This window comes from Stegodyphus dumicola, chromosome 12, assembly GCF_044657685.1.
Source record: "Stegodyphus dumicola isolate Sdum_Otavi_A_Nest chromosome 12, ASM4465768v1".
NCBI lineage: Eukaryota > Metazoa > Arthropoda > Arachnida > Araneae > Eresidae > Stegodyphus > Stegodyphus dumicola.
The window spans coordinates 42,269,675-42,296,805 of record NC_140779.1 but is presented as its reverse complement, the minus strand read 5'-3'; the positions used below and the strand labels follow the sequence as shown (position 1 = coordinate 42,296,805).

The following is a 27,131-nucleotide window of genomic DNA, read 5'->3' as shown; positions in this document are numbered from 1 at the left end:
TTCCGATACACAGTCTCACGCATTGGAGTTAAAAATGTTCCCCCTCCCCGTACAGTGTTGCTATTGCTCGCTTTGAAATCATTGAGTTTCTTAATCCAAAAACTCATAAATGCTTTACAAAATATGAAATAGATAATAAAACAAATTCCAAATTTGGGCTACCAATGTTATTACATCTACACATCACCTTCTTAAACTGATGATCCAAAATCTGAAATCGTCAAAGTCCCAACAATTCTGGATTTCGAACTTTGTACTATAATACTTCAGATATATAGACAATTAAACTGTTTCCTTATTGTATAAGTGTTTATATTTAACACCAAAAATTATATATAATAGTATGTGGTAGAAATAAAGGACACTCAGAAACTTCAGTATTATATTTATCAACAAAAACTACAATAAATTCATTAGTACAATATTACTATTTAAATTTAGCTCCACTGCAGTAATTCTTATTGATACTTAAATACACGATCTTTATATTCAATTTCTCCTGAACGAATTTTTCTCTCAGTTTTGTCCTAAAAAGAAAATATAATTATAAAATGTTATGAGACTTACTTAAAAAGGACACATAAAATACATTATAAAGAAGCTTTATAGATTTACCTCTATGACAAATTTTAAAGATTACATATATAATACATATTTTTTAACTGTAATAATAAAAATATAACCATTTAAAAATGCAAATTTTTCAGATCTAACCATGAAGTTCAATGTTTATAGTATAATACTTTTAACCTTGGTTTATGAAATAACACACTTAAAATTTTTGGTAATTTCTGGATGATAAAAAGAAAACAAAGTATTTTTAAAAAGGTAATACACATAAACTGGCAGCAACAGAATAAATACTAATTCAGAAGTCAAACAACAAAACTCAGCGTTATATTTTCAAAATTTACTGAGAAAATTTTGAAAATATAACGCTGATCTTTTCTTGTTTGACTTCTGAATTAGTATTTGTTTGGCATGTTATTGTGTTCTTAACTGCATAAATGCTTATGTGCACTAAAATTATCAAGTGGATTCAATGTATTTCAGCAGATGGATATATAAAGATATGAAAATGCAGATAAACTAAACATATTTAAAAGATACTTTTTTTTTTTTTTTTTTTTTTTGCAAAAATAATTTTTTAAATAAGCTGTTCAATATATTTAATACTTTTGCATTAAAAATTTCCTTTTAATATTTTTTTTACTTTACTGTAAATTTCTTTTTTATTCATTTTTATAATTTTTGGTCGCTCTCGTAAACTGAGCATTCATACTTCGAAGCAATTAGTCCATTCCTATATCGTTCAAGGAAATTTCTTGTAACTTAATTTTCCAAATGATTGAAAAAAAAATCTAACATTCAATTATACACTTATACTGAATAGCTACACATACTATTAGCTACTGAACAGCTACATATTTCTTGCAAAAATAATTTTTTAAATAAGCTATTCAACATATTTAATACTTCTACATTAAAATTTTAATTTCCCCCATAGAAAGTTAACTTTGGAGAATACAATTTTGACATACGTGGCATGTGTTAATGACATAACTTCAGCAACTGGCAAGAGTTTACTACACACACACACACACATATATATATTCATTCCTTGTTTTACTGCTTATATGATTACAGCTTAATAAGATTTGATAAGTATTATTTTTTTTGTATTTGGTAGCAGCATGAATTCAATGATAACTCTCACTACTACTACAGTAGTGAGAGTTAGTAGTTACAGTAGTGAGAGACTACTACAGTACAGTAAAATCTACAAAAACAATAATGGATATTTAAATCAGTATTATGATTCTAAAATTTTATCACTAATAGAGTTTTTTTAGCCAATATTAAATCAAGTGTATATTTACTAAGAAAATGTTACTCTACATACTCCTTCCATAATACATTCTGCACTTTATTTCATATGTGCAGAATGTATTATGGAAGAACACCTCGAACATGGTCCTAGAACACCTCGAACAGCAATTTCATTTAAGGTTCCTGTATACAAAATTCTGCTTGAATTTTCTAATACTCCGCACAAGGTAGTTTTAGTTGATGACCTTTTTTGGAAAATAGCATTCACTTCAGAAGCAATATAATTTATTGTATAACTACTCGATTTTGTGAATTTGTTGCGACTGTCAAAACTTTCATCATCATCATGATGCAGTGGTATTAAAAACCATATTTCCCAGTCAATTGTAATAACTGAACATCTTTTACATAATGATCAATAAAAACCTTTTAACTACTCATCATATTAGATAAAAAAACAATGCATTAAATACAGAACCAATATGAAATGCATACGCAATAAGTAGTGAGCATATTTATACAGGTGTACCACAGACAGTGATTGAATGCATGGTGTTGCTAAACTGCAACACACAATTTTATATACTCACTTGATCTTGGACAAAATTGTCATTTTCCCACTTCTTTTCATTTATATCACATATATATAACACTAAAATTAGTTTTAAAACAGGAAAAATCACATTAATTCTGAAATATATCACTAATACAATACACAAAATTTGGTAACATTGGCTACCATGTCATCAACTACATCTATTATATACAAATAAGGTATCTTGTGCCATCTATGTAATTAAGAACTATATGCTAAGAACACATATGAGTATTCACTAAATGCATGATGTTTCCAATGGGAAGCTAAATAAGTATCTGTAAAAAAGCAATCTTAGATTATGTTGACAAATAGCAATGCCAAACAATGTAGGATTAAAATTTATTCATAAGCAGACTAATCAAATTTTTATGAAACAAGAAACAAATGAGCAACATAAAACTGTGAGAGTAAATGAAAAAAACCATTGTTATGGTTTTTCAATAGCAAATTTGTTCAAAAAAGCAACTTCATTAGTTGTAATGAACAGATATGATATCTGATATCACCTGGAGCTTCTCATCCTGCAAAATTTGCTAAAAATTAGTATTCTTGCTTTCTGTCTACAAAAAGTCAGGACCTCTTGTTAATTCTATGTTTTAAATAGTAATGAGCTTTCAGTAAAGCATCACTTACACTTACAACTGTAAGTGATTGTTTGTAAACAAAATCTAATTTGTTCTTCCAATTAATAGAAAGGTATGTAATAAAAAAATTTGAATTATATTTTATCAGGTATAATTGACCTAGTGCAAAAACTGGCTTTCTAAATTTATATCAACACAATCAAATGTTTGCCTATTTATGCCTTTTTATTTGAAATTGTATTTCATTAGGCAGTTGAATAACACATAATTCATTTTTAATTAAAAAAACTAAAATTTTTAATTAAAAAAATTAAGCATTTACAATATACTGAAATTAAATACTTTGAAATAAATATAACAGAATTTTCTTCTATGTTAATTCCAAGGTATCAATAAATCTAAATGCATTTTGATTGCCACACATATACCTGAGATATTTAGGTATCAGTAAACAATGCTTGTTGGTCTCTGGAAGTACAGCTGAATACTACTAGATATTTTCTGATCAATATGAATAAAACAATAGGAGTTTTTGAATTTTCTATTTGCTCTTGTGCTTCATCATTATCAAAAGTGCAAAAGAATAAAAAATGCACTTTTTGGTACAGAAGAGTTTTGAAGTTCTGCACATGACCTGCAGCTACAAAAGTCATTCTTTTCTATGGCTTGATATAAATAAATATCATGTCCAAATATAGTGGAAATAGCCTTAATATGTGCTGCATTATTTTAGATTAAGCTCTCATTATAGTGGATCTATACTTTTCCACGAAAATCTATCAAGAAAGTACCACTTCCAAGTAAAATACCACTTTTTGTTTATCACATAAACCAAATATAATATGTTGTACTCAATCATGATTGTATGTGCATTGCATTTACATATACCAGTTTTAAAAGGTAAATCTGAGACATTTTGGATTATATCGTAATATATTTTCTCATGAAAATCTGTTCAGAGTTTCAAGTAAAATATCACTAGCAGTTTATCAATTAGCCCAAATCTAATACGTACAATCTAATACAATTCCAAATCTAATACAACTATTAAACCCAAATCTAATGATTGTATATGCACTGTATTTTGATATGCCAGTTTTAAATAATAAATCTGAGAAGTTTTAAATTATATTGTTATATACTTTCTTGTGAAAATCTGTTTAGAGTTTCAAGTAAAATATCACTTACAGTTTATCAATTAGCCCAAATCTAATATATTGTTCCACTGCTACAAAAGTTTTAAATACTAAAATTGAAAAGCATTTCATTATATTTTAATGTAGTATTTTTATTAAAAAGTGTTATGGACTTCAAATAAATTATGACTTCTAGTTGTCCAGCTTTACCCAAAATCTAAATTACTCTTTACAGAAATGCAGAAAGCTTAAATATGGAAATCTGATAAGAGTTCGTCTGGACAAAAAAACTTGTTGAACACAGACATACATAACTGTAAAAATAATAAAAACGTGTTGGGGGGAAGCATTTTGTGTTTATTCACTGGAAACTAACTAATGAACTTTTGGACGAAAAACATTTTCTATGAATATAGGTTGGGAGAGCATTAAAACAAAACTGAAAACAGAATTACTGTTAAAACTGTTGTATTCAATAAAATTTTATGTCAGCATGAAACAATAGCACATATTCATACAGAGGCAGGTATAGACCATCATCGATAAAAATAATTATTAGCATGAGTACAAGTATTGTCATGCAGTTGGCAATATGGCAGTCACAGACTTCTAGGCATTTCTTAATAGGATGCAAGCACTTATGAATATTACATTAGATGAGTTTGTTCTCACTGGATTTCAAATTGTTTATGCCTAAAGCATTAGAAAAGAAGGAAAGCCAAATTGTGTGAGATAAAAAAACTGCTTGGAAATCATCTTAGTAGCATATGAAGCATCACTTTATTATTATGATCTTACAATGAAACAGCAAAATGGTAAATGGAAATCTACTCCGCCCGCTCCAAAGAAGGGAAATGTGAAGGCAGCAGGTAAATTAATGATTAAATTTGTGGACAATGAAGAATTTGTCCACCTACACACTGTAGAAGATGAATCACAGATAAAAAATGGCTTCCATTTGATTATAAGAAAGTTAAGGCCTCATCTTGACCTAATGTAAGCAAAGTTCCGGATGAATATAATATATAGATCTATTCACTCAGACCTGCCTCTGTTTTGCATTATGCGATTTCTTTTTCCAGGATATAGGAAACTGTTGTGCAGTTATCATTTCATCATTTAGTTCTGAAGAGCTTTCCAAAGAAGGGACCTTATAGATGTATTCCAAAAATAGAGGTGGTTCTATCAAAAAGTTTTTACATGAAAAACAGTATATAAGCTATGCAAATTAAATCTATCAAAAACTATGTATATTGTTTCATTACTTTTTAATCCATCCTTGTAATATATCCATACTATTGCTGTAAATATCTGCAAATATTTATGCATTGCCGTTTTTCTGTATTGTTGCAATATTGTGTATTGTTTCGTATATTTATTAATTTATTTGTTGTTTTTAAAATGATAATTTAGGGTTTATTTTGTGATTAATCAATCATGTTTTGTGTTTAAGAGTTTATTTCTTATACAGAATGGCAGATCTTTCAATTCTGAATGCAGCAATGTTTGAATTGTATAATACAAAATTGCTCAAGTATAATGTAAGACATAAGTAAATATGCTTCTGATGAGCTTTGGTGGAAAAAAAAATTTTTTTTTGTTTTGCCAAGTTATTGAAATTTGGTGATTTTTTACCAACTTGCCGACTTTCTGGAAGTATACAGAACATATTTTCGAAACGCTATAAGATTCTCCCCAAACCCTTCCAGATACCTGTATCACATTATATAATTACAATTCTGAGAATTTGGAAGCCAGTAATAGTTCAGCTGTGAGATGGTACATAAAAGAGTATTATTATTAGTGAAACTGAGATTAAGAGTTCAGTCATTAGCAATTTTGGGTACAGATGGTATTTCTTGTGCACTAAGGAGGAGTTGCTTAACATTCACATTCTGCATTGCTGTTTTCAAATTTTATTAGGCTGTGTGCCATGAAATTTTATTGATACATGTCCATTTTTTTCTTTCTTATCTAGAGTAATAATTTAAAGAGATATCAATGAACCTGTAGTTTACAACACTATGTATGTTTATAAAAATTTGATTTTTAAAAGTTAAGGAGTAAAAATTTATTTAGCTAAAAGGAAACTCAACATACAAGAATTAAATTTTAAGCTCCAGGTATAATTCAACAATATGAATTTAATTCTCTTAAATTTTCTAAACTGTAGTCACAATCCAACATACCTCTTCATAGAAATTGGTAACCCTAATAAAATTATACAGAATACAGTCCCCTGTTTAGAATTTTACAGCAATCAAAATAGTATCTTAGGAAAACGAATAATTCCTCTTTTACACATATTCACTAATAGCAAGATAAATGTGACTTATAATTACTAGAATACATGCAGAATTACTACAGAGAAACACTTGCCCGGTGCTTGTTTGTCAACCAACTTTCTATCAAAAATATAAAGAAGTTCCTTCTATTATCTGAATTATTATTTTATTTATTAATTAGTTTATTTTTATAATATCTCAATGTATTATGCTGCTCTAACCTAATGCTAAAAATAAACTTCTTTTTAACTATACTAGAACAGAAATGTTGAACTCCAGGAACTTGCAACCTTTTAGAAGAACTGAAATAAATTGCTATTAAATGCAATAAACATACGTATCATAAATTTTAAAACATGAAGTTCCCATACTGCAATCAGGATATAAATATCAGTTTTCTTTCCTCATGAAAATATCCAATTTTGATATATAAATAAAATGAAATGTGAAAATGCTTTTTTTCGCCTAAAGTGGCAATTTTTTTTAATGCTGATTTCTCATTTCCACTTAATGGCTGAATTCATAAGGCCCAAAAACTCATATACAGTATAAAATCCGTAATACGGACTTGTCGGGATATCGGCGATTCCGGATTAGGGTTTTTTTTTTGGATTATAGATCATCAATTTAAATCTGGTAATATGGCATGCAGAAATTATACAATTAAAAATATGAAATCATAATTTATGAAATAAAGAGCAATTGATCTAAAGGGTATTGATATTCACAAAAAAAATTTAATGTTTATTTGTTCACTTTATTTGTCAATTGAATTTTTTTAATTTTCAATAACCTCTCTGTCACTTTCTTCACTATCGAAACCAGTATTTTCTGGATCTAGAACCATACTACAGATTTCGCCATCTGTTAATTGATTGATGATTAGGGCATTGTCATTGCAATGAAAACTTCTGTTATACCATCTTCATTTATTACTGCTTCTCCACATTTCTTTACAAAATCCAATAACTGGAAAATTTCACCTTTAGTTTGCGATGTCCAAAAATCTTCAAATTTGTGGCTATCATCTTCATCGTCCTTACCATGAAATATGGTAGCTGGCCATAAATTATGCCAAGCATTTTTAAATGTATCTGGAGACACATCCTCCCAACGCACATGCGTAAACACGCATGTGTAAAGCATACAAAAAAAAAAAAAAAAAAAAAAAAAAGTTTGTGGCTTTGAGGCCCGGATTACAGATCATTCCAGATAATGGAAGCCCTGATTACGGACTTTGTACTGTATCAGCTTTTTAATCTGCAATAAAATTTTGTGAATCCGGCAAATACCCGAGTACCAAATATCTTTCACCAGTCATAGTTAAAACTGCAACTGTCTTAGATCTTTTAATGATTTTTATCATAAATCATAAAACATCTTTGTAAACCAAAAGGAGTTAATGTAAGATTTTTTTTTAAGTTGCAAAAATGTTATAGCAGAATATTCAAACTGAAACTATTTATAACTTAAAGAAAAGCAATTTAATTACTTCATACAATTCAATCTTAGTTTAATAAGTACAGCATACAAAATTGTAGGTTAGTTAATATATAGTAGGCCTGTCTAAAAAGTGTGCAACTTTGAATTCTCCAATGTACTATTTAAATTTAAATTTAATAAAATTTAAAATCAAAATTAAATAGCACAGCACCATTGTGCACAGTGGAAGATGACAACTTAATGTGCAAGCCTGAACGTTTTCTCCATGTTGGAGTTGCCAATTGCTGCCTGCTTGCCACCAAGTGAGGTGCTGTTATACATATTTATCTTTTTTTTTACATTTTTTTAAAATTTATTTATTTTCATCAAGCTGATTGAATGAGTTGAGTAAACATACTGCATCAAATTTTATCAAAAGCTAGGTGATTCTCAAAGTGAATTTCAAAGTTTTCAAAGTTCTGTATAATTTATAAGATTTAACAAGAAGCAAATGCTATAGAGGTAACATAAATTAAGGAACGGTTCAACAATTCAAAAGTGACTTCACATCAGTGAAGAGTGACTAGTATTTTGGGAGACCACAATCCACTGAGAATGCAGCTGTTTAGGGAGGGTAAAATTATGATAAAGGGAGATTGTCACCTGACCACATGAGAGATTGCTGAAGTGGTTGGGATCAGTAAAGATTCCACACATGCAATTTTGCAGGCTCATTTGAACATGCACAGAACGGCTGTAAAATCTGTGCTTAAGCTGCTGTCAATGAAACCGAAAGAACTCCCGTCTTCAGGTTGCACAGGATCTGCTGAACATTAACCGCACACTGATCCTGAATTTCTGAAAACTGTAATAACTGGAGCCGAGTCATGGATGTACAGAACCAAAAGCTGTTACTGCAATGGAAGCATCCCGAGTCCCTAAGGCCAAAAAAAGTGCAACAGATGTGCAGCAAAATCATGTTGATATTGTGTTCTTTGGTATCCATGGAACTGTGCAACAAAAATATGCACTGGGAGGACAAACAGTGACAAAAGTACTATCAACAAGATCTCAATCAGCTCTATGATATAGTTCAGTTTATGTCTTCTTCCAATTTCTAGTAGTTTCCAAGACTGAAGACATCACTGAAAGAAAACTGTTTTGAGAGTAAAGAAGAAATAATGCAGAACATGATGGGGACCACTTCAAAAGAAGTCTTTCAGAAATGTTTTCAATAATGAAAGGATCAGTGGGCTAAGTGTGTGACATGCAAGAAGGGCCTACTTTGAAGGGGAATAGAGTCCCAATCTTGTCACATAAATAATATATTTTCCTCAGTCAAAGGTTGGATACTTTACAGAAAGTTCTTATACTAGCTTGTGAATTCCTTTATTATTAAATGTCACACAATTATACATTTTATATACGAAATAAATTAAATACAGTAGAACCTTGATTATCTGAGGCAAATGGGAAATTAAGATAGTGTCAGATAATTGAAAACTCGGTTAAGAGAGGCTAAATTTTATATTGTGTTAATTTTTCTTTTCAGAATGTTTTCTGAAATTGCTTATTTGAAACTCTAAAAGTAAGTACTCAAGTAGTACTATTAACATTTAAACACATTTTTTTATTAATAAAATAAAATTTGCTTCTTTCAATTAAAGTAAACCATACAAGATTTTATTTCATGGCAAAAATATTCATAAGGAAATTGGAGTATACAAACTCCATCAAAATTTAAGTAAACTGGAAAATTTCATCAAGTTTCTTAGATGCATTTTGTTAAGTCATTACTGATTTATTGAAAAAATATAAAGTCTTTAATCTGGACTCGTCGGGACTTCCGCGATTCTGGATTATCGGTTTTTCCGGATTATAGATCATCAATTTAAATCTGGTAAGATGGCATGCAGAAATTATAAAATTAAAAATATGCATAAAAAGCAATTATGATCTAAAGGATATCAAAATTTACAAAAAAAACTTAATATTTATTTATTTTATTAAACATTTCTTTCAATGCACGCATGCATGAAGCATACATTACGCATAGTCGAAATTAGCAAATTGCAACCAGAAAACTATTTGATGCATATTCGTGATATTTATAATGACGAGGAATTTGATTTAAATCATATCAAAGACGGAATACATCGAGATGAAATACTACATTTAGTAAGGAATTACAAGCCGAATAAAATAAAAACATCTGCCCTAAAGATAAGGATAGTGCTGACAGATCAACTTCCAGTTCCTTGCGCGCTGCGACCTCCTCCCCCCGCAGAGCAGCGTGAAATTGATAAACAGATTTTGGAATGGTTAGAGAAACAAATTACCTCTTTGCCTTTATCCCTTTTTTGCAGCAATTCCACTTTTTTTAATGGAATTGAAACATGCTTTCGCTTTGTAGATCCTTTGGCAGCTCCAGAATCGGAAACTCTTTTTGACATAATCGGAAGTTCAAGCTTACTTTTTATAAAATTGCTCTAACAATCTACAAAAAATAATAAGCCGCATCCAATTAGAAGATTAAGGAACAACGCAATCTGCAACATTAACTGAAATAGATAATTAGATAATTTTAGCTTAGCTTGTACCGCCCGTTATACATTAAATGCGCATGCATAAACATATTATGTGCATGCGTAAATGCATATGCGCATGTGTAAACGTATTATGCGTTTACGCATGTGCAGAAAGTTTGTAGCTTTGAGGTCCGGATTATAGATCATTCCGGATTAAAAACTTTTGACTGTATTACCTTTTTTTGTGACATATCTGTATCTGTAACTTTATCAACCACTGTGTAATAGCATGATCTTTTAATCTACAAAAGATCCATACGCAAGATATCAGGAAGTTGCTCTAATATTAAACAGTTTCAGCATGACTAATTTTCACTTTGTATGTTTCTGTTTCATCACCATAATCAGTATCAATCTCATCACTGTAATATTTAGGGCTCTCCAAAACAACGGAATGAATGATTTCTTCATCACTCAAAAGCCCGATTCACTGATTTAGTGAATCAAGTGAATCACTGTTGATTTTTTATATTTATCTTTTCCAAAACATATCTGGAGTGATGTCTTCACATCCTTTTATCCTTTAAAAATATGCCTACAGATTTATCATTAGTTTGGTGTCCAACTATTACTGTTGCTTTCGTTTTTAATAGAATGCAATGATATCTTTCAGTCTAAGCCTAATAGGAAGACATTTAAATGACTTGTGAAGCTAAAAAATTAATCCTCATAAAAGAATTCATGAATGTCACCAATTCTCTTTTCATGCATTCTAATATTACTGCATTTTCCTACTGATTTCTCTAAACTGACTGCTGATTCATTTACAGAGGTTCTACTGTATTTAAATTATTTCACTGAATACGGATAGATTAAATTCAGTTCAATGCAGGTTGCAAATTAATATTTGAGTTCTGTATTTTCATGATATAGCAATTAAAAGAAATTACACTAAAAGATGGATTAATCTGGCTGTTTAATATCTCAAAGTGCATTCAGATTTTGTTACATGACATATCTACTTAGATTCATATCTCACTTATTATTAGTATATAATTAAACATTACATAAATTCTTCATTTATTCATTCTAATGTAGAAGCACAAAACTGAATACCTACCCGAGACCATTTAAGCAGTAATGCAAAGCCGACAACAGGGACTACGATACTACACATATATTTTACCCAGTTCTTGAATGTTGGTATAAATCTCTCAGCTACTGTCATATGCATGGAATAGTACCTTTGCATCATGGGATCAAACTATAGAAAGATTATACACAAATAAAATATACAACAAAATTTTCATTAAATGGCAGTTTATAAAATAAAAGCATTGAACAAGCAAGTTCGCACACTTAAGGACAAATATATGTTTCATTCAGAAAATGGGTTAATCTTTTAGAAGAACAGCTATTTAATGTTTTACATAGTTGCCAAACTACAATAGTCAAAAATAAGGAGAATATTTTAAGAATTCAGGAGAATTTTCTCAATGAGAAAAATATTTTTTAATTATTAAAATACATAGAAAGAAAAAATAGTTTTCACAATGAATTAACTTTAAATAGTAACTAATTAATGTCGGAAAGCTCAGTTACCAATTCTTAAATGCAAGCAGTTCAACTGGTCGAAGATTCTACATAAACATTTCTCTAAAGGTAACCAGCATGTACATACATATTTTAAGCATTTTCTTATTTGTATTATGCAGTTGTTATTTCAATTTTTCCTTCCTTTTTAAAACTCCTTTCATGATAATAATAAATACCAACAATGTGTTCATCCATATTTATTGGTAAAGAAGTTGTCTCTTTTTCTGTTGCTAAATTTAAGACGAATGGGTATGAGTACCTCATAATTTGCAAATCTAAATTTTTTTTTGAAATACTGCAACACAAGTCTTCAAACTACCATTTACTAGTTAGTGTATTGTTGACACCAAAAGATTAACCAACTATCCAGAGGAATTGCATTTTCCTTTAAAGTATTCAGTGACATGTTGTGCTCCAGTAAAAAGGCAGAGAACAGGTATTTTCACTAACAAGGTTTTTGCCCTTTATTTCCATAGAAGAATTTCGTTTCCCTCCTAATACAACTGACATAGTTCTTGTAAACATAGGTGTTTAAGAACATTGGCTCTTCCATCCTGCGAAATAAAAAAAATTGCAATGACAAACGGTGAACATTACATGTGCATTTTATTTCTTTGATGAAATAATAGAAGAAAAGTCATCTGCGAATTGTTTTTGAAAAGTATATGAATATTTTATATATATATATATATTGTTCCCGCATGCGCATCTGTAATGTTATGATCAGACGAGTTTGAGAATTGCCATCGACAGTGTACGAGGGCTGGTCACAGCTATGAGTTAATAATGAGTAATCGTCATTTAATTATGAGAATTAATAAAGTAACGAACCAGCGTACTTATTATAGTGTGTGATTATTGGGATGAGACCCAAACATATCTGGTTGTAGTCACCGGAGATTTACTGTGAACTGAGTTTTGTGCGTTAATGCATAGTGTTTCGTTTTTGAAAACAAACATAACGTTGTATGATATTAATAATCATCGAAAATGCAGGAGTGTTTGTGTTTGCCAGTATTCCCAGCTTGTTCTTTTCAATGAATATCGCTGATTTTGGATAAGGATATTCATCAAAAGTGAATCACTGCAGAGGTAAGTGATTCCTCTCTTGTTAATTCTGTACTTTCTGTGCTTGTTCTGTAATAAATAACAATGTTATTTAAGGGTGCTAAAAACGAAGATTTAAGGCTTATTGCCCTAGAAATAAATCTAAATGTTGACGAAAAAATGACTATAGCAGATTTAACTCATATTATTGAGAACAGCGAAATTTTTAAAACTAAACAAGATTTAGTAAAAGAGATAGCAAACTCTATTATTGAAAATAGGAAACAAGAAGAGCAAACACAGCAAAAACTTGACGAGCTAGAACAAATAAATCTTGAGAGATCAAAGAATGAGTTAGCTAAGCTTAAAGCAGAAACAAAACTTGATGGTGTAAGCGAAACCGAAACAAAATCAGAGTCACTAGATCAATTAATAAAAAGTATCAGGACCTTAACTGTAAAAATTCCTGTACGGCCTGAGAGTTGGGGATTTTTCTTTTCATCATTAGAACAAGCGTTTATTACAAAAAATGTTTCAGAGAACTATAAAGCAGAAATTCTGTTAAATCTGTTAGGAGACAAAGCTTCGAATACAATAACCTATTTACATGATAAGGATATCGCGAATTATGAAAAAGCAAAAGAAGTAGTTCTGAAGGAGTTTCAGCCAACACCATATTCATGTTTAGAAAACTTTAGAAAAACTGTTAACAACCACATGAAATTCATGTGCAGTTCCCTTCAAGCCAAGTAACTACCTGGGATTATTATTTAAAATTAAGGAAGACACTCAAACAACTCATAGTTTCAGACAGGTTATACCAATCTTTAGATATGGGAACAGCTTCTCCCATTTCAGTGAGGCAAGGTGATTCATGGTTTTCACCTAGTGAGTTAGGTAAAGAAATAGATTTATATTTCACATCATGAGGAAAACCTCTTACTGAGAATTTCATCACATTAATCATAAGGATAGCAGCTCAAGAAGTGTAGCTAAAGTGTTTTTCTCAGATGTTTAAATAGAGAACTGTATTTTATGCCATGGGAATCACGGTTTGGCAAAATGTCCATTGTATTTAAAATTACCGGTACAAGAATGAGTACAGGTTGTGAAATCTAACAAATTATATTTTAACTGTCAACATATGCATTCAGTATCAAATTGCCCATCGAAATATTCTTGTTTTCGTCAAAAACGGCACCACAAAACTATTCACTTTGTGATAGTAAAGATTTAAAATAAAATAAACGTTAGTAAAACTTAAGATCCTTACAAGGTGACAGAATGCAAATCAAACAGTTCGTGCAGTTTATGCAATTCACGCCATCATAGCCTGTTGCATTTTCCTCAGCGAAAAACATTTGCCGTCGAAGCGCAAAAAGAAAATCAGAAGGACTCCCGCGCTCCAGATCCCCCCCGACCGGAAGTAGCTTCTCACACGTATTCACTCACCGCCTCCTACACCCGAAAGAATTTCGAAACTGTTTTGTTGGCGACAGCTGTAATTTATATCAGGAACAGAGACGGTGAACTTTGTCCTTGCAGAGCAATTATTGACAGCGGTTCAATGTGTAATTTCATGACTGTTGAATGTTCAACCAGACTTTGTTTAGATCGCGAGAAAATTAATGTTTCGGTTGCTTGCTTAAATGATAGAACTTTCAATATAAAACAAAAACTTAATGCCACTATCCTTAATAAAGAAGAAGAATATTACAGAAACTTAGAATTTTTAATAGTGCCTAAAATAACTAATATTACACCTACTCAGAAATTGGATATTACATCCTTGGGAAATCTGAATTCTGTTCAACTTGCTGATCCTGAATTTTACAGACCTCGAAAGATTGATCTGCTAATAGGTGCTGAAATCTTTTTTTGACTTATTAAAATGCGAAAAAATAAACTCTGGTCTTATACTTCAAAATTCAGTATTTGGGTATATTATCAGCGGTAAAATTGATAGCATTACGAAACAAGATTCAGCATATTGTGGGTTAATCCAAGAATTGGACGATTTGAATCAAAGCATAAAGAATTTTTGGGAAATTGAAAGTATACACGAAGATAAACCCGTGAAGAGTCCAGAAGAATTATTATGCGAAAATCACTTCTTAAGCACACACTCTACAGATGAAAATGGAAGGTATGTGGTCCAGATGCCTATGAAGAGCAAAGGACATTTACGTCTAGGAAATTCTAAAGATACCGCGTTAAAGAGATTAAATTCGTTATGGAGCAAACTGCTGAAGAAACCAAAATTACTATCCTTGTATCAAGAATTTCTCAAGGAATACAAAGCTTTAGGCCACATGAAAGAAATACACGAAGATGTAAATTTGGAACCATCATATTATATTCTGCATCATGGAATATATCGTCCAGACAAGAGTTCGACAAAACTGAGAGTGGTATTTGACACTTCTGCGAAGACATCAACTGGTACATCTTTAAATGAGCAGTTACTGAATGGAGGCATAGTACAGGAAGATTTGTTTTCCATCATGATAAGGTTCAGAAAACATACTTTCGCATTCATTGCTGATATAGAGAAAATATATCATCAAATTTTAATAGATCCAGATGAGAGGAAATTTCAACGAATTCTTTGGAAGAGAAATTCTCAAGAAGAAATCAAGACATATCAGCTGAATACCATTAAATATGGCAGTACTAGTGCCCCTTTCCTTGCTACTAGAGTCCTACGACAATTAGCTGAAGATGAAGGAAAGGAATTCCCTTTAGCTGTTTCAGTCACACTTCAAGATTTTTATATGGATGATGTTCTATCAAAAGCAGAAGATTTAGAAAAAACTAAAGAACTGCAAAATCAGTTAGTGAATCTCTTAAGTCGAGGAGGCATGAAGCTTCATAAATGGTTTGCTAATCACAAGGAATTGCTGATTAATGTTAATACTAAAGCTGAAGATTATTCGTTTTCCAATGAAATGAAAAATGAAATGAAGGTGTTAGGTATTTTATGGAATTCAGATTCAGATGCTTTCACATTCAACGTAACTACAAATTTGCATGATTACTATACTAAGAGACATATTTTATCAGCTATTGCTCGAATATTTGATCCACTTGGTTTAATTGGACCAGTTATTACGAAAGCCAAAATTTTTATGCAGAAGCTTTGGCTTCTAAAATTTGGCTGGAATGATGTGCTTCCCGAAACGGAATCTCGTGAATGGAAGAATTTCATCACATCGATGCCTAAAATTAATGGTGAAATTATTAATCGAAAAATTTTGTCTAGCAACACTGTTAAAATTGAATTGCATGGATTTTCTGATGCTTCAGAATTAGCTTATGGAGCATGCATTTATGTCAAATGTATATTGCAATCGGGTTCCAGTTCAGTAGTTCTTTTGTGCAGTAAATCAAGAGTTGCGCCGTTAAAATCAGTTTCCATCCCAAGACTTGAACTCTGTGGTGCAGTGTTACTATCACAGTTAATGAATAAGGTGCGAAGGGCACTTAAATTGAAATTAGATAAGATATATATGTGGTGTAACTCATCTGTTGTTCTTGCATGGATTCGGAATTCTCCACATGTGTTAAAGACATTTGTAGCTAACCGAGTTGCCAAAATTCAGCAACTTACACACAAGTTTCAATGGCAATATGTGAAGTCAGAAGAAAAACCTGCTGACTTGATTTCAAGAGGTGTTAGCCCAGATCAAATTGAACATCTTAAACTTTGGTGGAATGGACCTTTATTCTTAAGAACAGAAGTAGTTGATTTGTCCCTAACTGTGTCTCAGTCAGATTTAGATGAGATTTACCACAAGGTACTAAAGCAGCTATCCAATCGAACTACTTCAGTGAATAATGACTCTAAACTTGACTTTAATTCAACTCATTTTCAAAACTTTCTAGTCGAACCATTAACTAATGACCTGTTTTATAATATTCTAAATATTACAAATAACTATACTAAATTATTGCATATTGTAAGTTATATTTTCAGGTTCATTTATAACTGTCGGAACCAAGAAAAAAGAAAGGGAATTTTATCAGTAGAGGAAGTCAATGGGGCAGAGTTGTATCTGATTCAGGTAACTCAAAGTGAAATATTTTTGGAGGATATTAAAAACCTGAAGGGGACATCTCAGGTTACAGGTAAAAGCTGTTTGAAATCATTGAACTCATTTTTTGATGAAAATCAGTTGCTAAGAGTAGGGGGACGTTTGCAAAATGCTAATTTAAATTTCACACAGAAGCATCCCATTATTCTACCAGCTAATCATCAGTTCACTAAATTAGTAATGGAACATTACCATAAGAAATATCTGCATGTAGGTCCACAAGCATTGTTGAATTGTGTCAGACAAAAGTTTTGGCCTCTCAGAGGTCGGAAACTGGCACGGCAAATTGTGCACAATTGTGTAGTTTGTAGAAGGGCTAAACCAATTCTTATTGAGCAAATAATGGGACATCTTCCTCGGGAGCGGGTGAAAATAAGTGCACCTTTTAATTGCACAGGGATCGATTTTTGTAGCCCATTTTATATAAAGTATAAACATCAACGAAAGGGACAATTTCAAAAGATATATGTTGCTATTTTTGTTTGTTTTGTCACTAAGGCAGTACATTTCGAATTAGTATCAGATTTGTCATCTGATGCCTTCATTGCTGCATTAAAAAGATTTTTCTCTCGTAGGGGTAGAAGCTCGATTATATTTTCTGACAATACAACGAATTTTGTTGGTGCTAGTAGAGAATTGATTAAATTGTATAATCTTGTTAAAAACCCAGATGAATCTTTAGGAAATTACTTGACTTCTGAAGAAGTAAAATGGAACTTTTTGCCTCTTAGAGCTCCCAATTTTGGAGGACTTTGGGAGGCAGGAATCAGATCATTTAAATATCACCTTAAACGTGTCGTAGGGGAAACAAAACTTATGTATGAAGAATTTCTGATAGTGACTCTTCAAATAGAAGGTATATTAAATTCTAGACCCATCACTCCATTACCGGCAGATGACGATTGTATTGAAGCTCTAACTTCAGGTCATTTTTTAATTTTTAGACCTATTACAGCAATTCCATACCCAGAACTTCTAGAGCAGCCTGAGAACAGATTAAGCTGCTGGCAAAAAATTACCAAAATTATCCAGGGTTTTTGGAAAAAGTGGAGTAATGACTACTTAAATCACCTCCAACCAAGAAACAAGTGGCAGTTTCAAAAAAATAATGTTAAAATTAATTCTGTAGTTTTGATAAAAGAGGATAATTTGCCAGTTAATAAATGGTCCCATGGTCGTATTGTAGAGGTTTTTCCTGGGACTGATGGCAATATAAGAGTAGTCACTGTTCGAACTTCAAATGGTCTATTGAAACGACCAGTAACAAAATTATCTATTTTAATGTACATAGCTGAATTCTTGTGAACTTAGAAATAGTGTAATACCTTGATATTTTTGTTGGCTTTAGTTTTCCACATGCAAAATTTTGATCAGAGGTCGATCGGCAGTAAGCTAACGTGGTTGCCGCTGATTGGCCGATGACGTCAAGATCGGCGGGTTGGCCGAGAATAATATATATGTACGCCGGTATCGACGAATCTTTGTGTTTCTTGTTCTCTTGTGTGATTATCAGTTAGCATTATGCTAGTTTGCTTTCAATCAAATGATTTTAAAATGTAAAGGCTACAGTGTTAGCTTTTTTTTATTTATTTACGGAATAAAGCAAGAATTTTATTTAGTTTAGTCTTAGCTTTATTTAAGGGAAGCAAAACATGCTTTGCCTTTATCACCACTGCCAACAATTTTTTGAAGTATTTAGCATATATTTAGTATATTAAGTTGATTGTAATGTCATTATCATACATGTTTATTGCTGTGTTTTACAACCAATACGGAATGTTATGTATTTTTTTTTTTTAAGTAAGTATTTGTTGTTATAACTTAATTGATATTTTCTTGTATTATTTGTTGAATGAAATCATTCAACGGGGGGCAGAATGTTGCTGCCTTTAACTGTAATTGCGCCAAACTTGGCGATCTTACAATTCAAACTGAATGCCGCCAACTAGGCGGGAAAATTGTTAGTTCGTTCGTCGGCAGACACCAAGTCATATCGGCGTCATTGGTCGAGAACTTCGGTTCTAAGTAATGTATAACTTATATTATTGTTGAGTTTTAATAAAACTACTAAAAGACATTATCACCTCATACAGTCCACATTTCGACACAAACAAACACCTTCGCACAAAATTAAAATTTCAGTGCAAGATCTTCCAAATTTAAAATTAGCAGATGAAGGATTTAATGTTCCAGAAAGGGTAGATATGCTATTGGGAGCGGGAATTTTTTATGAGTCAAATTCAAATGAATAATCCTGATCTTATTTTTCAAGATACAGTTTTTGGTTTTATCGTGTCTGGAAGTATTCCAACAGAGACTGAAAACAGGGTTCATTGTGGGTTGATAAAGGAAGAAGACAACTTAGATAAAACTCTTAGAAGATTTTGGGAATTAGAGAATATTGAAACTGATAAACCCAGAAACAAAGAAAGTTTAATTTGTGAGAAACATTTTGTAGAAAATTATGCACGAGATAAAACCAGTAGGCAAGTTGTTAAAATGCCATTAAAGGAGGATCCGGACACTTTAGGAAGTTCTAAACAAATTTTAACGAGTAAATTAAATTCCTTATGGAAATGCTTAGTAAAGAATTCCGAATATTTAAAATTATATTCAGATTTTTTAAAAGAATATCAACAGTTAGGACATATGGTTGAGATGAGTGAAAGCAAGGAGAAACAAGGATTATATTACATTCCTTATGTTGGAGTATATAGGGGAGAAGAGAAAAGTAAGTTGACTCCCTTGAGGGTAGTATTTAATGCTTCTTCTTTGACAACCAAAGGAAAGTCTCTAAATTCTATACAGTTTAATGGCGGTGTAAAACAAGATGATTTATTCTCAATTATGCTGAGATTCAGAAAATATATTTTTGCTTTCACTGCAGATATAAAAAAGATGTATCGAGCTATTTCTATCCATCCAAATCAGTGGAAGTTGCAAAGGATTGTATGGAAAGAAGGCATTGATAAGCCAGTTAAAAACTTTGAGCTAACCACTATTACCTATGGTACTGTGAGTGCACCATTTTTTAGCAATGAGGACACTTGTACAGCTGTCAAAGGATGAAGGAGATAAATTTCCTTTAGCAGCACCTGTACTGAGAAAAGACATGTACATGGTGATATTCTATCTGGAGCTGAGTCGCTAGGTTCTGCGTTAGAACTTCAAAATCAGTTAATAGGTATTTTGAAGAGTGGAGGTATGTTACTCCATAAGAAGTTCAGTAATGCTACTAAACTGTGTCAAACAAACGGCAAAATATATCCCTTTGGTAAATCAGAAGAATCTAAAGCATTGGGTATTTTATGGCAGTCAAAAAGAGATTGTTTGAGCTTCAACGTTAAAATCGAAGACAGCATAAAGGTTACGAAACGGCAAGTGTTATTCATCATATCTTGCATCTTTGACCCATTGGGTATAATTTCCCCAGTTATAATTATAGCAAAAATATTTATGCAGAAATGATGGCTATTAAAATTGAATTGGGATGATGTTCTGCCAGAAAAGGAGGCTAAAAAATGGAAAGAATTCTTCACTACCTTGCAGCTAATTAACAACATTGTAGTCCATAGATGTATTTTATTACCATATACAATCGAGATTGAGTTACATGGTTTCTTAGATGCCGCCTATGGAGCAGTTATCTATGTAAAGTCACATCAGCAACAAACCATACACCAGTGAGGTTGGTGTGCAGTAAATTGCGTTTCTCCCCTAAAGAAGACTACAATCCCAAGACTTGAGCTTTGCGCAGCAATGCTATTAGCAAAACTTATGCATCAAGTGAAATCGTTAAAATTGGAGCTTACTGCTATTCACCTTTAGACCGATTCTATGATTGTACTGTCATGGATCAAGAAAGAGCCACATCTGCTCAATACATTTGTTGGAAACCGGATTTCAAAGATACAAGATCTGATTGAAATTGCACAGTGGCATCATATCGTTTCTGAAGAAAACCCATCAGATCTCGTATCTAGAGGTATTGCTGCAAAAAGACTGCAACTAAGTCAACTGTGGTGGAACAGGCTGACTTTTTAATGAAGGATGAGTACCGCATGAGAGTTATACCTGAAGCAATTATTGAAAAGGACAGTAATGAACTTAAAAACTTTGCTGATTCTGAACTATTAACACGTTTAAATTTAAATGTGAATAATTTTGTTAATGATTTATTGAATTGCAGTAATAAGTATTTAAAATTAATTCATATTATAAGTTTTTGTTTTAGGTTTTATAAGAATTGTAAGCAAGAACAAAAGAAGATAGGTAATTTACAAGTGGGATAATTGAGAGCAGCTGATGAAGCTTTATTAAAATTAGTGCAAGGTGAGTATTTTATAAATGAGATAAATGGTCTTAAAAAATCAGGTATTGTTCCAAGATATAATTCTATTAAAAATCTTAACTCTTTCATTGACAGTAATGGACATTAATCATTTCATTGACACCCTTTCATTGACAGTAATGACAGTAATGGTTTCATTGACAGTAATGTTGAGAGTTGGAGGTGGATTAACAAGTAGCAATTTAACTTATGGATTAACAAGTAGCAATTTAACTTACGACAAAAAATTTCCTATTATTCTGCCTTCCAAACATAAATTAACAGTGTTAATAGTTAATTACTATCATTTAAAATATTTGCCATGTGGGTCCGCTATCTTTGTTATATTATATAAGACAAAAATTTTGGATTGTAAATGGTTGAAATGTTTATAGAAAAATTGTAAAAAATTGTATAACATGTTTTAAAGCTAATCCCATTGTAGCTCAGCAAATCATGGGTGATTTACCAAGGAAAGAATTACAGCTAATCTTGCATTTAATTGTACTGCAGTTGACCTCTGTGGCCCATTCTTAATTAAATACAAAAACCAGAGAAAAGGTATATATCAGAAAGTTTATATGTGTATATTCATTAGTATGGTTACTAAGGCCATTCATTTAGAATTGATAACAGACCTAACATCGAACGCATTAATAGCTACCTTGAAACTTTCTTTGCATGAAGAGGTAAAAGTTCAACACTATTTAGTGATAAGGCAACTAATTTTGTAGGTGCAAATGCAGAATTAAAGAGGTTAAATAAACTAGTGAACAAACAAGATGAGCTTTTAGCTGGTTATTTGAGAATATTGAGTTTATTTGAGAATATCGAATGGAAATTTCTCCCTCCCAGAGCACCCAATTGTGGAGGCCTCTGGAAGGCTGGAGTTAAATCTTTTAAGTGCCACTTCAAACATGTCGTAGGTAATGCAAAATTGACCTTTGAACAATTTTTAACAGTTATGATTCAGATTGAAGGAATTTTAAATTCCCGACCATTAACACCCTTATCTTCGGACATTAATGATTTCGATTCCTGAGCCAGATATCACTGAAGTTAACATTAACAGATTAAAATTGTGGCAACAGATCACAAAATTAGTACAAATTATCTGGAAAAAAAATAGAACTCCAATTATTTAACTCATTTACAAAATCGATCTAAATGGCAAAGCTCTAAAAACAATATACAAGTTGGAGACATGGTCTTTAATTAAGATAATTTGCCTTGTTGTAATTGAGCAGTTGGTCGTATAATAGAAGTATTTTATGGTAAAGATGGAAATGTTCGCGTGTGCAATGTAAAAACTCAAACTGGAACTTTCAAACGTTCAATTACCAAATTATGTGTCTTCCCAATACAAAAATGAGTATTGTCCTTATCATTATTGAATGTGCTTCACATAAAATGTCATTATGTAACTGAAATGTTATATTGCATTGTTTTGAGTTATACGCTGATGTATATGGTAATTGTCTAATTATAATAATGATTTTATGTAATAGTACTTATTCAAAATTGTTTATAATATACTTGTTTAAATTTCTTTATACTATACCTTAATTACAGTAGTTGAATGCTACGCATTGCAATGTGGGGCGTCATGTTCGTGCCTGTGCAGCTGGAATGTAATCCCCACATGCGCATCTGTACGGTTATGATCAGACGAGTGTGAGAACTGCCATCGACGGTGTACAAGGGCTGGTCACAGCTATGAGTTAATAATGAGTGATTGTAATTTAATTATGAGAATTAATAAAGTAACGAACCAGCAAACTTATTATAGTGTGTAATTATTGGGATGAGACCCAAACATATATATATATATTTTGCAGAATTGTACTTCTTAAAATTTTCTTGAAAGCATGTGAAACTCAGAACAGTCAGCAGCGTGACAAACGAAATAACAACCTCAATCTTACTTTGTACTCATTGGCTAATTTATACTAGATGGCCCGCAGCAGCGCTTGGTGCTTGTTCGAGAACTGGAACACGACGTTTCTCACATGCAAAGCAGAAGAGTGCCATAATGTCTCACAGATGAAAAAAACTTTGGTTTTTGTTTATGTGTAATCTAGAGAAAAACGCATGTACTTTCAGATGCCAAAAATCACTCTTTTCGATGCAAATAACACAGTATAAGCCAAGTGACATAAAAACCATGAGAAATTTTAAGAATAAGAGAAAGTCAGGAGAAATATGTTGTAAATCAAAATCAGGTTGGTGGCAACTCTGGGTTTGGTATTACCCAACTCAATTATTTCTAACTAGGAATATAGTATTCCTTTTCTAGTCATATTAATCTGAGAAATCACAAAAATTCAGTGTAAATAATTAAATAATAACAAATATGTTACAATGGATTTATATAATTACTAATGTACATTATTAACAATTAATGCAAAACTTGAAAATATAATTTATCATAAAAATATGAGCTACAGCAAAGAATTTATTGTTGTTACCAAAGACAAATATATGTGAATAAATAAAATAGCCGAGTAAAAACAAAAGATAAATTTAAGTATTTAATAATTTCCTTTTTTTCTAATGCAGATTTTTTTATAAACATACTCAAATCAATTATATAAATTCAAATCAACATTTCTTAAAACTGTTACAAGAATTTAATTTATTATTTATGCTACTTTTTATTTACAGCAAAAAATTACATTTTTATTTAAGTTAGCTTTTCCAGAGAACTATCTGACCTGGAAACAAAAATTTATAAAAATAGATGCTAGAAATGTACACGCATTTTTCAGTACTTAATATTACCTTAGCAAAATACTTTTTGTATGATAAATTTTAAAATGTGGAAATAAGCATAGTCCTACATGACAATTGGGACCTCCCAAAAATATAGAGTTTTTTTTTTTTAACTTAAATGTTCTTTATTATCATAACTTTTTGAGCAATACACAAAACTCTGCCTTGTTGATCATGATTTCTTGTGGATGGAAGCAATCATTTGTAAAAACTGTCTTTCAGTTAATCAGATTGGGCAAAATTCCCCATCATCCTTCCTTCTCATTCACTGTTCATCAACTCAGTCTTTTTTTTTTTTTTTTCATGGTTGCAAAGCAAATCTTTATACAGTACAAAGTCCGAAATCCGGACTCATTGAGACTTCGGCGATTAGGGATTTGGGATTTTTCCGGATATTAGATCATCAATTTAAATGTGGTAAGACGGCATGCACAAAATATACAATTAAAAATATGAAATCATAATTTATGAAATAAAGAGCAATTGATCTAAAGGGTATCAATATTTACAAAAAGAAAACTTAATGCTTATTTGTTTACTTTATTAAACATTTCTTTCAATGTAAGCTGTTGAAGTTGCTTCGTTTTTGTGCTAATACTTTCTCTTTAATTCTATAAACAGACATAATTTCTTGTTCAGTTACAAAGTTCCACTGTTCAACTGCTGTAATAGCTGTGTCGAGAATACTGACTAACTTGTCAATCGAAATTTTTTTGTTTTCAATAACCTCACTGAACACTATTGTCACTTTCTTCACTATTGGTAGTGGAATTTTCTGAATCTAGAACCATACTTTCGCCATCCGTTAACTGATTGATGATTGGAGGATTGCCATCGCATTGAGAAACTTCTGTTATATCATCTTCATTTATTACCACTTCTCTACATTTCTTTATTCATTAACTGGAAAATTTCACCTTCAGTTTGCGATATCCAAAAACCTACAAATTCACGGCTATCATCTTCATCGTCCTCACCATGAAATATGGTAGCTGACTGTAAATTATGCCAAGCATTTTTTAACGTATCTGGAGACACATCCTTCCACGATCTTGCGATGCTCCACACAGCAGATTTTATGCTAAAATATTTCAAAAATTCTTCAATAATCTTGCCATTGTTCAAGAAATTTAACATGGATTTTAAAAATGCTACTGTACAAAGGCCGAAATCCGGACGTCCATTATCCGTAATGATCTAAAATTCGGACTTCAAAGCCACAAACATTTTTTTCCCCTTATTCCAAAAAATTTTCTTCGCTAAATTCTGCCATCCGTTGCCGACTTATTCTGCCGCTGCTTGTGGATTTATGGTGAATAACATATCAGTTATTCTTAATTAAAATAAATAGCACTAAATGTAATCTTTTGGCCTATAAGTTTTATTAATAAAATCCTATTTTTAGCATATGAAAAGACATTTTTGTTGAATTTTTCCTCGTCAACATTCTTTAGAGCATTTAAAAATCTATAATTATCGCCAAGCATAATGTTAGCATAAGAGGTTGCCATACTCTTTTTATTCAATTACTAATATAAAAAAAAGTTTAGACATCACTGCATGAGTTACTGAAGCTGCCATGTATTGATAAACATGGTGATGAAAGCAAAATATAATAAAAATGACTCGTCACGTTGGCTTCAGGGATATAAAATAAGTGAATGTTTTGGCTTGAGATGTATGCCAAGTAGGTGCTCAGCTATGAAGCCAAATTATTAATCTCACAAATTTATGCTTACATGATGGTTTTCCCATAACGAGGTATTTTTAGTGTCTAAGTGAAATTAAGAATCAGAATTTTTAAATGAAAATCTCCACATGTTTTTATTATGGAAGGAAAAATCAAATGCACATGCGTAAAGCATACAAAAAAAAGTGTTTGTGGCTTTGAGGTCCGGATAATGGACATCCAGATTTCGGACTTTGTACTGTACAGGACTAAGTCTTGCAAAAGATACAAGAATGCAAAATCTAATTAGACAGACTGCAAAGCAAGTCTTTAATACTTCTTCAGTTTTTTTAAATTTTAAAAATCGGTTTTCCTCCTCTGAAATTTTAACATTAATATAAAGTAAAATGACAGTTACATAAAAACTTACAATAAGTGGATCAGTAGAATGAGGATCAGTAGCTTTCCTCAAATATTCTTGACGCAAAGCTCTTCTCAGTTTAAGTCTTTCATTAACTAAATGTATTTCTTCAGGGCTAGCATCAGGATGGTGAAATGGACTCTTGGACATGCTGATGCTGTGAAAATATTAAAGAAATAAATAACAATAATGCTGCAATAGAAAATATAGTCGTTCTAATAAGTCAAAAGATATCTTGATGCAGCAATGAGTTTAGGCAATTTCATATAAAGAAATCTGAATCTCAAGTACCGTAATTTCAAGTATATAAGCCACCCTGGCATATATGCCACAAGCCACACCGCTGCATATGCTGCAGCAAAGCATTCTGAAACATGGCACTTAATATTTAGTCAGTAATTCCCTGCCATATTGATATAATCATCATCAATAACATTTTATAACATTTACAGCATAAATATAATCAGTAATATATAAATAAATAAGGAAGAAAATCTTACCTTGAACATGCCAGAACAAACTATGATGATTCCTAACAGATATTATTTTTAAGGGTTCGGTAAACTTCGTTTATTATCATAAATTATCATATTATGAGAAAGAATATGTAAATTAGATAAACAAAGATAATTTTTTAATTAAATTAAACTACATTTATTTACACAAAGCCTTCAAAATCTGACTCATCAATGTCAGAATTAAATAAATTTAACAAATGACCACAAATTTCATCAATTCAAGTTTCATCAATTCAAATTTCATCAATCAAGTCAATTTCATCATTCTGTTCTAAATCACTTCTTTCAATGCCACTATCTT

The 27,131-nt window shown here is 31.3% G+C and overlaps 1 protein-coding gene across 2 annotated transcripts in view; it reads right to left on the bottom strand.

The window, feature by feature from the left end:
* Window positions 1-370: 370 nt before the first annotated feature.
* ND-B15 (NADH dehydrogenase (ubiquinone) B15 subunit) overlaps window positions 371-27,131 on the bottom strand; it is a 42,998-nt gene continuing 16,237 nt past the window's right edge. For both annotated transcript variants that reach the window (XM_035370164.2, XM_035370163.2), the window contains exons 2-4: window positions 26,322-26,469; window positions 11,504-11,647; window positions 371-527 (exon numbers count right to left, since the gene is read on the bottom strand). In XM_035370164.2, the coding sequence (XP_035226055.1) occupies window positions 459-527; window positions 11,504-11,647; window positions 26,322-26,462 (354 nt within the window). In that variant the 5' untranslated portion in view covers window positions 26,463-26,469 and the 3' untranslated portion in view covers window positions 371-458. The remainder of the gene's footprint in view (window positions 528-11,503; window positions 11,648-26,321; window positions 26,470-27,131) is intronic.